This window comes from Protopterus annectens, chromosome 10.part0 (assembly GCF_019279795.1).
Source record: "Protopterus annectens isolate FY-2018-M chromosome 10.part0, PAN1.0, whole genome shotgun sequence".
Classification (NCBI taxonomy): domain Eukaryota; kingdom Metazoa; phylum Chordata; order Ceratodontiformes; family Protopteridae; genus Protopterus; species Protopterus annectens.
In genome coordinates this window covers 1,557,586,317-1,557,600,014 of record NC_056744.1, presented here as the reverse complement: position 1 = coordinate 1,557,600,014, position 13,698 = coordinate 1,557,586,317, and the positions used below count along the sequence as shown (strand labels likewise).

The 13,698-nt window shown below is 36.9% G+C and overlaps 1 protein-coding gene across 1 annotated transcript in view; it reads right to left on the bottom strand.

Annotated features, from left to right (window-relative positions):
• Window positions 1–13,698, bottom strand: part of LOC122813728 (zinc-binding protein A33-like) — a 149,092-nt gene that overhangs the window by 84,267 nt on the left and 51,127 nt on the right. The window contains exon 3 of the mRNA XM_044086199.1: window positions 3,194–3,433. Within this exon, the coding sequence (XP_043942134.1) occupies window positions 3,194–3,433 (240 nt within the window). The remainder of the gene's footprint in view (window positions 1–3,193; window positions 3,434–13,698) is intronic.

The window sequence follows — 13,698 nt, the reverse complement described above, 5'->3', positions numbered from 1 at the left end:
TGTCACTGAATGCAGAGGTTACAAACACTAGGTCAGTATTAATGAATACAGACAGTGTTTTCAGTGGCTCCCTGTTGAAACATCAGCACTCAAGATGTCGTGTGCCGACAAGCCCCCACAAAAAAGTCCGAAAATTTAAAGAAGAACAAATCTCAAAGATCGCTTTTCTCTTTTAAACTTCTTTTTTGCCAACTCTGACAATACCAAACGTCACAGAAAAGGGAAAATTCTGTGAAATGGCCATGTTTTGGAACTCGGTCTAGGGGATAATGACATTTCATGACATGGTTCCTACTGTGATGAGCTAAAGGCCTGGACAAAGACATTTTGTAAGACTGTACTGGAACTTTTGCCACTGTAACAGACACTGACAATAAAATAACACAGGGAGCACCCAGAATGCCACACAACAGTGATGGCACCACTGATAGGTATCTCATGCACTGCCCTTCATGTTTCTGGGAGGGGATGCTGCAACTCCAGAATCACAGTGAACATGAGTGAAATCACAGCTGTTGGAATATAACACAAAAGTGGTTTACTGAATGTCACAGACATCCTCACGAATATAAGCATGATATGGGACACAGTATCATTGTGGGGACAGAACATTGTTTACATGTTACAGTATCACTACATTTTGCTGTGCAGTGAAGGATAACAGAGTCATATCTTGATCATACCACTGCACCCTTTGGGAGGGTGAGAGCATTGGTTATAAGATGAAATATAGCTGACCTTACTATACAGTGTAGAGTAAGCACTGCACCCCCAAGGAAGACAGAACAATGGTGACATGTTATAGTTCTCCTAAGCTTGCTGAGCAGTGCACCATGACAGAGGCATATACTAATGCTAGCACTGCACCATCTGGGAGGGGTGAGGGGAAATAGAACATTGTTTACATGTTACAGTAATGCTAACATACTGTGCAGCGCATGGTAGCAGCACTACACCTTTTGGGAGCGTGAGAATACTGCTTATATGCTGCATTATAACTGCTATTGCTGTATAGTGTAGAGTAACTGAGGCAAAGACTGATACAAACACTGCATCCTCAAGGACTACATGTCATAGTACCCCTAAGCCTGCTGAGTAGTGCAGCATAACATAGCCATATTGTGCTACAAGCATTGCACTCTCTGGGAGATGAAGGAGAACAGAACACTGGTTACATGTTACATTGTTACTGAGCTTACTGTACAGTATGCAATGACAGAAGCATATCATGATCCAAGCCTCACACCCTTGGTGAGATAAAATAACACTGGCTACATGTCACAGCATCACTGAGCTTGCTGCACAGTATGTAATTACAGAGGTATCTTCTGATCCAAGCTTCACACCCTTGGTGAGATAAAATAAGACTGGTTATATGTCACAGCATTACTGAGCTTGCTGTGCAGTATGCTATTACAGAGGTATGTTCTGATCCAAGCTTCACACCCTTGGTGAGATAAAATAAGACTGGTTATATGTCACAGCATTACTGAGCTTGCTGTGCAGTATGCTATTACAGAGGTATGTTCTGATCCAAGCTTCACACCCTTGGTGAGATAAAATAAGACTGGTTACATGTCACAGTGTCACTGTACTTGCTGCACAGTATGCAATGATAGAGGTATGTTCTGATCCATGCCTGCACCCTTAGTAGGGTAAAGCAAACTGGTTACATGTCAGAGTGTACCTGACCATGCTCTGCACTGTACAGTGACAGACTGTGCACATCCAAATTCATTGCTCATGTTGGTTCACATGACTTTGGGACCACTATGCTGTGTTTGCAGCAGCTTGTGGAAGCAGAGCACTGTGCCACTCCCTGGGTACCACTGCATCAGTAAATAGGGAGTGTCAGAGAAGTCCCAAGACAAGGTCCAGTTGTCGACATAGACAGTGTTACTACCACTCATCTCCATAGTGCTGGCATGCACAATTGCTGTTGGTACCTGAAACTGGCCACATAAACACTCTGGATCTGCTTTAGCATGGACCTTTGTGGGGATTGTGGGTGACAAAGCTAAATGTGAGTCATACAATAGCTATACAACATTTCCTCTTGCTTCTTCTCTACATCCATACTGTCATCCCATCTTCCAAACAATCATTAACCATCTTTTTTATGTCCACTATCAGTTTTGAAGCACTTTAACACGTTGGTCTACAACTGTTTTAGTCTTCCAACTGGTCCTTCTGGGAAGTCTGTTTTGGGCATTATTTCTCACCTTAGTATCTGCTAACCTTTCTCTTATCTGAATGGGGCAATGGTTACAACAATTCCTCTTGTATGCATCTACAAAGGGTGTATATTGTGTGTTTGGCCAAGAATTACAGGCTGTGCCAATAATCTATATTGTAAATCATAATGGATCAAACATGTAGATGCTTGATATACATATTTTCCAAATGTCATTAGTTATTTTCTTTCACATCTCCTAAATCAAGAAATTTCATTGGTAGCTGAATAGTATTTGAAAATCTCTTCAAATCACATATTTTGTGTGATGCTTGGAAAAAATGTGTTTTGCATTTGAATCAGCATTAAGCTTTCAAAATATTGTGCTGGAGTTCTGCCATCCGAACTTTGGACACACACGGTTGTTAGCTCAAATATCTTCAGACCCAGCCTTCCTTATCAAGTACTGTACACCACATTGCAACAAACTTTCACAGATATTTCGACACAATGAACTTAATGCAGTTAACATCAGATGAGTTTCCTTTGTCCCTAGATATAAAAACATGAAGTAACAAGAGACAGAAGGATGTCCACATGGAAAGTGTCATGGTAAAAACACCCAAAATCACAGCTCAGATAACATGGCAACAGGACAACATCCCAGAGAACCAGGTTCAGAACTCAGTAATGGTGCATATTTTCATGTCTGTACTTTGCATAAAATATAATACAAAAAAACACCTTATATCAACCATTACTGCACATATAACAAATGTCTCAACATCTATAAAAATGACTAAGAATTCCTTTCTAAGCCCATATCAGCTATACAACAGTAACACTGTTTAAATGAGTGTTACAGTTTGTTCATAATGGAGATATGTAACCTTGTAACTACAAAGCTTTACTGTGGATTCCATTTATAGAGATGTGTCTGCAGTATAAAAACAATAACTGACTCTACAGACTACCTTTCTTCAGTGAGGGCACTATTTTCTTAGTTTTACATGTTCTTACCTTAAGCACACTAAGATCTCCAAGTCTCTGATACTGCAGCCATGAGTGGATATCAGACAGTACCTTCTGGATTTTATTAACATCCCTCTCTACTTTAACCAGGCTCCAGTCCAACTCTTTAATAATCTCTGTTTCTGCTTTTCTGAGTTGCTGAATCAGCTGCTCTTCCTTTTCACGAAGAAACTGGTACATTTTTGCAAATTCTGATGTAATGTACTGCATAAAGTCACGAGTATCATTCTAAAAAAAAAAAAAAAGGTTTAACAAAGAGTCAGAAAAAGACTCACTAATACAGACCAGTCTAGTCAAAAATTAAAATGATCCATATTCCTTCCCTGGGGGCTTTATAAACCCATGTGATGTTTCCAAATCATGTTCTCCAGTTCTCCTCTCTGAATTTTACAACCGGCTTCTACTGGCCAGTGGTAGTTGTTTCATTTCCTGCAGTCTACAGTTTTCTTCTCTGGAGTAAATAACTACAACATGACTACTGCCTAGAAACCTAAAAACAATATCGCTCTGAGTTTGTTTTTAAGAATTAAAAGCTAATTTGAGAAAATCTACACTGAGTTCTACACTTTATTATGAATACGAGGGTAAAATGGAATACAACAGTCATTTTCAGCCATGACCTAGTTATCTATAACACATAGAATTGTGATCCAGTCTCTGAACATAGCCCACTTGTTATGTGTTTGAGACACTGATGCCAAGAAAATCTACCTCAACAGTAAAGCTCAGGAGGTGAATTTTGGCAACCATTTTGAGAACTCATAATAGTTATAGTCAGAGACCCAGTCAGCATTTGTTGTAGTGTGTGTATGTGGCTTTATCTGCTCCATTTGCTACCAGTTACAGCGAAAAAAAGAGAATGTGGAAAACGTTTTGTATTGTCAAACAGTAGTGCACCTGTCAACTTCTCTGTTTAAGAATTCTGGTCAAACATAAAAATAATGGGGGAAGAAAAGATCAAGATCAGAAACAGTTTTCAAATATTTCTCTAATTCACTTAAAACATTGATAGACAAACAGGTTTTGCATCAACACACATTTTCTGAACAATAAGAACTAAGAAATGCTAATGAGTGGCATTATTGACTGACTGTAATCCTTTCTGATTTACCAGAAAAATCAAAGATTTTGCAAGGTAAAAAGCAAAAGTATGTGGCAAAGTCAGGGATATTCTGCAAATTCAGTGAAAGTTAAGAGATGCAGCAGGGCAAAATGAAGTACCTCTCTGGTAGAAGGTAAAACATTTTTAAAACTTCTTAAGACACTTCATTACGGCATCCTTTTTGTTTATAAAACGCTGTTTTATCTTCTGTCACAGTTCTTTATTGGCCAGCACTATCCCTATCAATTGATTCAATCATAGCAGTGCTTAGCAGTGTATAACAAATGGCTCACTACTGAAATGTTGCGTGCCAAAAAACAGAAATAAAAGACTGAAATGCAGAACAGCAAGTATTTAACATCACTCTTCTCCTAGAAACTTCTTTTTTGCAGAGGGCAACCCCCCTACCCCCACACCCCACAACTTACATATACAAACTCTGTGATTGCCATACAGTGGAGAAAAGGGAATATGCTGAGAAATGGTAATCTCAGACTTAGTATATATAAGTCCAGATATCTGGCCACTTAGTCTCAGCATTACATATTAATGGGTTCCTACATTTCAAACAGTTACCATAACAAACTTTTGTTAAGCACTCCTAAGCACTATTATGCTTGGGTTTAATATTGGGGATGCACTTAATACGTTTATCTTTTCCCTGATATCAGAGTATAATCATGACACCCTATGCAATACAAAATTATTAACAGCAAGAGGAGCATATGAAATGTTTCCAAAGCTTAGTTTAGGACTTTTCAGTCTTCCTTCAGTAAAATGTCTGATACATACCTACCAGCTCTGTTTTGTCTGTTACTCATAAACTTTGTGGTTTTCTGGCTAATGACTGAGGATTGCACTCATTAAATAATGACACATATTTGAGTTTCAGACTTCATATCCTTTATAAAAAGAATTCTAACACAAATTATGTTATTCTAGGCAAGTCTGTAAGCTTATTACACCAGTATTTAAAATCTGGTCCTATTTTGAGTCTTTTGTCCTCCATCATTTTAAACTTTGTCCAGATTTCTTGCACCAAGATGTTGAGAGGTATGGTACAATGCGTGACGAGTGATCAAACTTACAAGAAAGCACAAAATACACTGGAATCAAGTATAGCAATATTTCTTCAGTTTTGTTCTACCAGATCATGATGCTCAATAATGAATTTATGCTTCAAAATGTCAAAATGTCATTCAGTTGTTGTTGTGTCTTTCGGCTTTTCCCGGTTAGGGGTCGCCACAGCGGAACTCCGGTCTGCTAATGATTGGTAGTAGATTTTTGCGTGCCGAATTGCCAGCCCTGACGCACAACCTTCAACGAAGGTACGCCCATTCACGCATGTCTCCAAGCAGAAGATGCTCTACCTGAGAATCGAACCGGACAGCGTTTTACTGCGAGGCGACAATGCTACCGCAGCACCACCAATGTCATTCAGTAGTTGGTAATATTGTATTTTCTTATAATGCAACTATTTTGCTTTAGAGCTAAACTGTGTGAGAGGTATGAAATTTGAATAATTCTATTTATACTAATAATTAGACTAAAGCAGATGTGACTATATATATATATATATATATATATATATATATATATATATATATAGATACAGATATAGATATATATATATATATATATATATGTGTGTGTGTGTGTGTGTGTGTGTGTGTGTGTGTGTGTGTGTGTGTGTGTGTGTGTGGATCCCTATCAATTGATCAAGGTTTCAGAAACTCGAAAATCATATGGTCGAGACCATATGATCAAGTTTTTGAAAACTCGAAGGTTTTGAATGGAGATCGTGGTACAACAAGGATCTGCAAAAAAAAAAAAAAAAAAAAAAAACACATTTTTGTGTTTTTTTTAGGTTTTTTTCAATGTTCAAGTTTTCGTAAACTCGCTCATATGGTCTTGTCCATACGAATTTTGATTTTCTGAAAATTCAATTATCTGACATAGATCCATATATATATATATATATATATATATATATATATATATATATATATATATGTGTGTGTGTGTGTGTGTGTACATGTACTTGTACATATATGTGTGTGTTGATATATATATAGATAGATAGATAGATAGATAGATAGATAGATATAGTTGTAACAAAAAAGGTAGAATCACATTTGGTAGAATGTTTTTTGTTGTGGCAAAAAAGACAGAATGCACAAATGAGTGACTCCACATTCTATCATATATGGTTGATTTTAGTTTTATATAGTGTAGGTAAGCAGAAGTGTGCAGGAAAATTAATGTTTGAATGAAAAGTGGTGATTGTGAAGATATGCAAGACTGTGTTACAGCAGTTGTTGTGAATATGTAAGTGTTTGCTAGTTAGGGTTAGAGTTAGGGTTAGATAAGGGGACAGAGTCAGTGTTGTGCATGATTTGTGTTGTCTGTGTTGTATGTCTGTTTTTGTCTTGTGTAGTGGTATTGTCAGGGAAAGGGTTTTAGTAATTTAATGTGTTGAGTTAGGGTTAAGGTTAGGTGAAGCCCCCCTACCCACCTTACTCATGTGTGCTGACTCTCACCATAACCCGACACATTACCTTACTAAAAACACTTTCCCTAACAGTATCACTATCAGGACGACACAATCTCAGTTTTGAAGCTGTGTTTTTACCGATGTAGGACATTTTTTAGTGTGGGAGAAGTGTTCAGCATTTTGTGATTCAATCTTGTGTCATTCAGTGCTTTGTGATTCTCTCTTTTGGATATTTTCATGACATCATATATACATGTGTATAGATATATATATATATATATATATATATATATATATATATATATATATTTATATACATATACATATATATAGTTTACTATCAAAATCTCAAACGTCAAAACACATTTTGTACGCAAACATTGAAAAAATTCTGAATTCCTCAGATCTAAAATTCTAAATAAATTCACATTTTTCCTGTGATCAGTATTTCTTTACTCCATTTCAACAACCTGATCAGATAAATATAGCAGTCATTCCATCTCTATATTTGGTTCAAAAAGCTAACAGTAATTCTGTCTACACTGCATTATATTTCATTTTTTAAGATGTACACTGTGCTAGTCTTTACTGTAATGTATTCATTTTATTGTATAATTATGCCACCATTCTGTATTACACTTTGTGTTTTATAAAGCATTCTTTTCCTCATGTGAGCTTAGGTCATGACCACAAAGGAATAATTTGACCAGTCTACCTAATGAAACAGTGAATAAATAAAAGTCACGCATTGTAATGATATACTGAATATGCTGTACCTTACTGTGCAGTCACCTTCCTTTTCCATAACATGTAACAGCTACTTCTTTTTTATGCCTGTCTAATGAGCAATTAAACTTTCTTATTATTTCAGTATGTGCAACCCCTTAAGGAAGGTTGTTCAATATATTCACCAAGGATGCTCAATTTATTGACCCCCCACTCTAAGCAACTCATTCCTCACCAATTCTCCTGAGTCACCCACGTGGCCCTGAAAGTGCAGCCTGCTCATATTCTTTTTTTTCTGAAATATACTGCCCTCTTGGACATGGCTAAGCTCTTACATTTGTATTATGTTGCTCCCATTCTCAAGACTGCAATATATTATTTCCAGTATTTGTTTTCATGAATTTCACGTGAAGATCACAGACTGTCACCTTCATTTCTTAAATGCTTCCATATTGTGTCTTCATGGGCATGGAAGCCGCTGAAATTATATACTTAATAATCCAGATAGCATTTCACCATCTGTCTATACAGACAGATTAAATGCTCCTGTTGTCGTGTAAAGCCAAGTATCTGAGACAGGAAAAAGTTGCACAGTGGTGTTTAACACAATATACCCTGGCAAAAATGTTATAAATTCAGTGGTACCCCACAGGCATTGTTTGTAGATCAGTCTTTTATATGGATATGGTTACAGTGCTTGCAAAACAGGGCAAGAGCATTAGGACAGTGGACTGACTTCACCTCCTTGTTATTTGAGAAAAATAAAAAAATAAAAATATTTGAATGTTGCAATATTAAGCAAGAGTAATAAACAGTCCAAAACTTCAGACGTAAATTCTTCTTCTATACAGGTACTGAAGAAACAAACTCAAACAGGCTTAGTCACCGAATAATTAATCTTTAATTTACAATAAGTACTTTCACCCACCAATGTTTCTTAATGTTGTAATGTTTAAGTGTTTTGCTTTGTTTATTTTTTTTTTTTTCATTTTTCATTTTTCACAAATAACAAGGAAGTGAAGTCAGTCCTCTACCTTAACACCAGGGATAACTATCTCCTCACATCTCTGCTGTGTTTTGTATACTTGTTCGTCCTTTAACTCACTTTTTGTGATACACAGGGTTCCTGGGTGTGAGGCGAATTTACCACAGTCATTGATGATCTTTCTCACGTACAGTAGTACCAACAGTATCTGCCTTTGGTGAGAGTGTGTCTTTCATACAAAAATGTAATCTGGGCTCATTACCTGGTCTTAAAGTATACAGCCATACTTTAGGCACTTACCTTTGTGACAGGTTAAGGCGCAATGCATATGTGCTGCATTTCTTAATAAAAATATCTGTAAACTTTTATTAAGGATATGCTCACATATATCTGCTGTATCCCACAGTTACATCAACAAAGGAATAGTGTGCAGATGTGTTTGTAGCCTTTAATGGATACACCGTCATGCAGGTGCTATGATACTAAAACCGTGGAAAGATCAATGTGACCTTTCAGCTTTCAAAAGCTTTCCACTTTGGGGCAGTATACAATTGGTTTCACAGATGGAGTAAGAATATTTATCTTGGTTAAACTTGAAGGACATGTCCTCCCAAAGCCATCCTATTACACATTATGATATTCTTCTTTCCTCTCTGTCTCCTAAACACACAGTGGGCAATAATAACTATTGTAATAGTCTGATGTTTGTGTGACCATAGTGAACTGGACAACTATCTGTAGTGATATCACAGATTCCGTTCATAAACAGAAGTTTATGCAAATGTTTTACCTCAGACAGATTGTACTACATACCTTTAAAGTTATATGACTGAGGTTTGCACCACAGTTACAAGTGGTTCAGCTATGTGCAACTATCTAGACTGCTTTTACATTTATATTCAGAATTTAGTAAGACTGCCTACATATAGAGGGCTATTAAAGCTAATCTAAACATTCTATTGCTATATTGTTATTTGTTTGATTGTTTGTTTGTTTGTTTGTTTGTTTGTTTATTTGTTTGTTTGTTAATTTGACATTTGTTAACCGGGAGTGTCCAACTGAGCAAAAGCACCTTTTCAGTGGAGGCCTGGGGAGAAAAGCTCCACAGAAACAGAAGAGTAAATAACATATAAAAAATGACTCTGTATCAAAGTCTGAGTTTTTGGTGTTTCTGGTTTTTTGATGCAGTGGTTGACATGTAGGTCAAATTTAAGTTGCTCATCTATGATGACTCGAAGTTTAGTTTGGGGTTCAGCATAAATAGTATTGTTAGAGGAAGTGATAGAAAAGGTTGGTTTGAGAGGTGAGAGAGATTTAGGAAAAAAATAGAAGTTTGATCTTTTTGGGATTAAGGATAAATTGATTGTCTGTGAGCCATTTTTCAACAGAGTTAAAGGAATTTTGAGTAAGTGTAAGAAGGTTAGAGAAAGTATCAGCAGTATTGATTATGGTACCATCATCTGCATATTGAATTAGGGTGGAGAGAGGACAGGATGCATAGCATTTGTGGTGAAGATGTTGAAAAGTAGCGGGCTGAGGAATGATCCTTGTGGGACTCCCATGTGGATGGGTAAGAAGGGGGATGCAGTGGATTGCCATTTCACAGACTGTTGATGGTTGGAGAGGTAACTGGAGAACCAGGAGATTTCAGCAGGATAGAAGTTGAGGTTGCTTAGTTTGGAGAGGAGGATGGGGTGGGAGACTGTGTCAAAGGCTTTGAAGAGATCAAGGAAGAGGCAGGAGACCAGTTTGTTGTTATTTCTAGTGAGGGAGGCAGAATCAGAGAAGGAGATCAGGGCAGTAGAAGTGTTGTGATTAGGGTGGAAGCCATGCTGGGTGGGAGTGAGTAGGTTTTCTAAGAGTAGATGATCCATGATTTGTCTGTGCACACACTTTTCAAGTATTTGTGATAGTGAGGATAGAACAGGTATAGGGCGGTAGCTGCTAAGTTCTGCAGAGTTACCCCCTTTATGAATAGGTATAGCAAAGAACTGTTTCCATAGTGAAGGAACAGTGGATTCAGATAGAGAGCAGTTGACCAGAATGGAAACTGGGAGTGCTATGGAGTTTACAGCAAGGTTGAGGAAGAGGGGAGGTAAGTGAGCCAAAGAAGGGTAGCAGGGTGGCTGAGGAGGTGTTTAATGTAGTTAGTTGGTATAGGTTTGAGTGGCAAAGAGTTTTGATTGGGATTTGAAGGGACGTAGGTGGGTTGGTAGGGTATGAGCTGGGCATTAGCTTACAGATGGTATCTATAAAGTATGAGTTGAGTTATTATTCCAAGTTCTGTGTTTTGGGAAAATTTGATAAAGGTTTCAATTTTGGAAGCCACATTCATATGGCTCTCTTCAAGGGATGAGTGTAACACTTTGTTCTCTTTTCACTCCACACAATGAGCTATATTTATTCAAAGGTGTGGTCTCTTGGTGATGCTGGGAATAGTCAATAATGGACTTCTTGCATGCAGGAATGGTCTTTGTAAATATAAAAATTACTGGAGAAAATTTCAGAAAAGTACCACGCAAAAAGTTTGCAAAAGAAGTTTCAGCCACAGAGTGAATCAGAAGGGTAGAGGTATGGGTACAATCTCGGTTAGGTAAAAGGACACTGAGAGTCAAAATGGAGTCCACTTAGATGAAAGGAAATTTATCAGCAGACTACCACAGGGGACATGTTGTGACTATTCCTTTTTCATTATCTACAAGTACTACTGCAAAATAACCGAAGGAAAACTTTGCCTTTTTGCTTATGACACTTGAAAGCATGAAATGGAGGAAAAGTGACTCAGGAAAACTGGAAAAGCAGTCTGTAACATAGCACATTAAATGTACTCCAAAATGCAAAATGATGTGTCTGTGAAGCTTCACCTTACAAAATGAGTAGACAGTTGCAGAGGAAGGAGTAACAATAATAAATCTGGAAGGGACAAGGGGCTTCTCATATTGTATAATCTAAAGGTAAGCAGCTACCTTAAAAAAGTAAACAAGGAAGGTGAGTTGCTTTTATGCAAGTCATCATCAGCAGAAAGGTATAATTATCCTTCTGTACAGACCACCGGTAAGACCCCACTTACAGTACTGTGTGCAGTTATACCAACTTCAATATCACCAGAGCTTATACAGACCACAGGATGTAAGTAGGAGGACAACAAAATGGAGCATACTCTATGACAGAAGGCATGTAGAAAGACTACTGGAGTTTAATATGTCTAATCTTGAAGAAAGAGGCATGTGATAATCTTTTAAGTACCTCAAAGGATCTACAGAGTCTAAATGAGCTTACTGTTTTTAAAAAGCAATGCATGGGAACAAGAGGGCATAACATGAAGAGGGCAGGAAATTTGCTTCAGGTAGATATAAATACATATTCTTGCAATAAAAGAGTGGTGGATCATTGGAAAACAACATTGCTATGTAGGTGGCAGCAAAAATTAGTGGCAGAATTTAAGAATGCATAGGACAAACACATTCTTATAGTAAGTGAAAGAAAAAAGAACTAGGTATTTTACTTTATTTCTAATTTTGTAACCAGGTGGGGCTCTGATCCTGGTGGGTCATTTTGGTGGTTAGTAGGATAAGCATCTTGGACAGAACATGAGAAAATGAGGAGACTATGTGAGCCAATATTATCTACCGGCATTGCTGTTTGTATTACAGGCAATCTAAGGACTGTTGTCAGTCTGGCCAAAGAATAAGAGGCTAAATCTATTGTGTATCTCATGTGCTATTAACACCTACATCTACTAGTGTTTAAAGAAACAGAGTGGATCTGTTTATGATGCATTATTAATGGGATGCTGGTATAATGAATCATACCTGAATTTGAAGATTAGGTGCCAAAGTGGTTAGTAAGATCTTCAGGAGAAGGCCTCTTCAGTGGGTAGCAAAACCCTTTAGGAGCCTGATTTTTATGATGCATAATGTTTAGCTAAGAGTACTGATTACTGTAGGGTATATCTGAGAAAAGTATTTAGGTTCAGAAATGTACTTAGTAGGTGACAGTGTGAATGATTCATCCCATGTATGTAAACAGTCTGTGTCTGCTGCGCCTTATTGTTTGAAAACATTAAAATAAAACTGATATTCAGATAATAAACTGATCAAGGTAGAACGCTAGATACTAGAAAATGACAATAACTTAAAATACAGTTCCAGAACTTGACATAAAATATTCCATTACACTTTCTGGTTTATCTCATGTACTGTGAGATGTGGTAATTCCAGGACCATGATGTATTCCCCCTTTCCAGTTACGTCAATTAAACGTTGCTACCTTTTAAGTAAGAGCCTTCATAAAATGTTGTTATCCCAATGTCAACATCATCGAAGTTCATTGAACTTTTCCCTAAGTGACTCAACATATTGACATTATGGGATATGCATCCATACAACGTAATAGATGCACTACTGCACATGTGCAAGGCCCTGTCCATTAAAGTCTATGGCAAAATATACTATCACCATCCAATTTCTACTTACGACCACAAAACGAAAAAACACAGTCAAAATTGGAAAGTCAACGTTGACAATAACAAGATGGTAAAAAGTGAATCCGTTTAATAGACGTGTTCTGGTACCTCGGCAATTCGCCTTCAGTGGAACAATTCAAACAGCAAAATACCATCTCCTTATATATCCAATATACCATATCATTGTCCAATTAATCAATCAACATGGTAAACACACCAATTTTCTTAAAGTGCCATTGCATTATATTAATTAATTAATTAATTAATTAATAGTGAAATGGTCTGTTTAAATATAGCTGACTGAAAAGAAACACATACAAATACATAAAAATGCATAAAAATGCTTCTATCCTTTCCCCTTGTGTTTTTAAATAAAGTCTCATACAGATGATGTTCCCCATACAAACACTATCTACATCCTGACAAACTACCTTTCTTTACAATGATTTATCAATCTGTATGATAGGTTAAATAACATTTCTACATATAATAAAGCAATTCCAAAATTCCTAAATCAATACATGACAATAAATATCTTAGAAGATTTCAAAAAGTGACATTGCTATCTAGGTTCATACCCCTAGGATGTAATGTGTGATAATTGACTATCATTCTGTATTCCAACTTGTTTAATTCCTTTGTAAAGTTGCCTAAAGAACTTTTTGGTCATGCCAACACACTAAAAATCAACCCCTCTATTCTGCCATTGTGCACGGACATA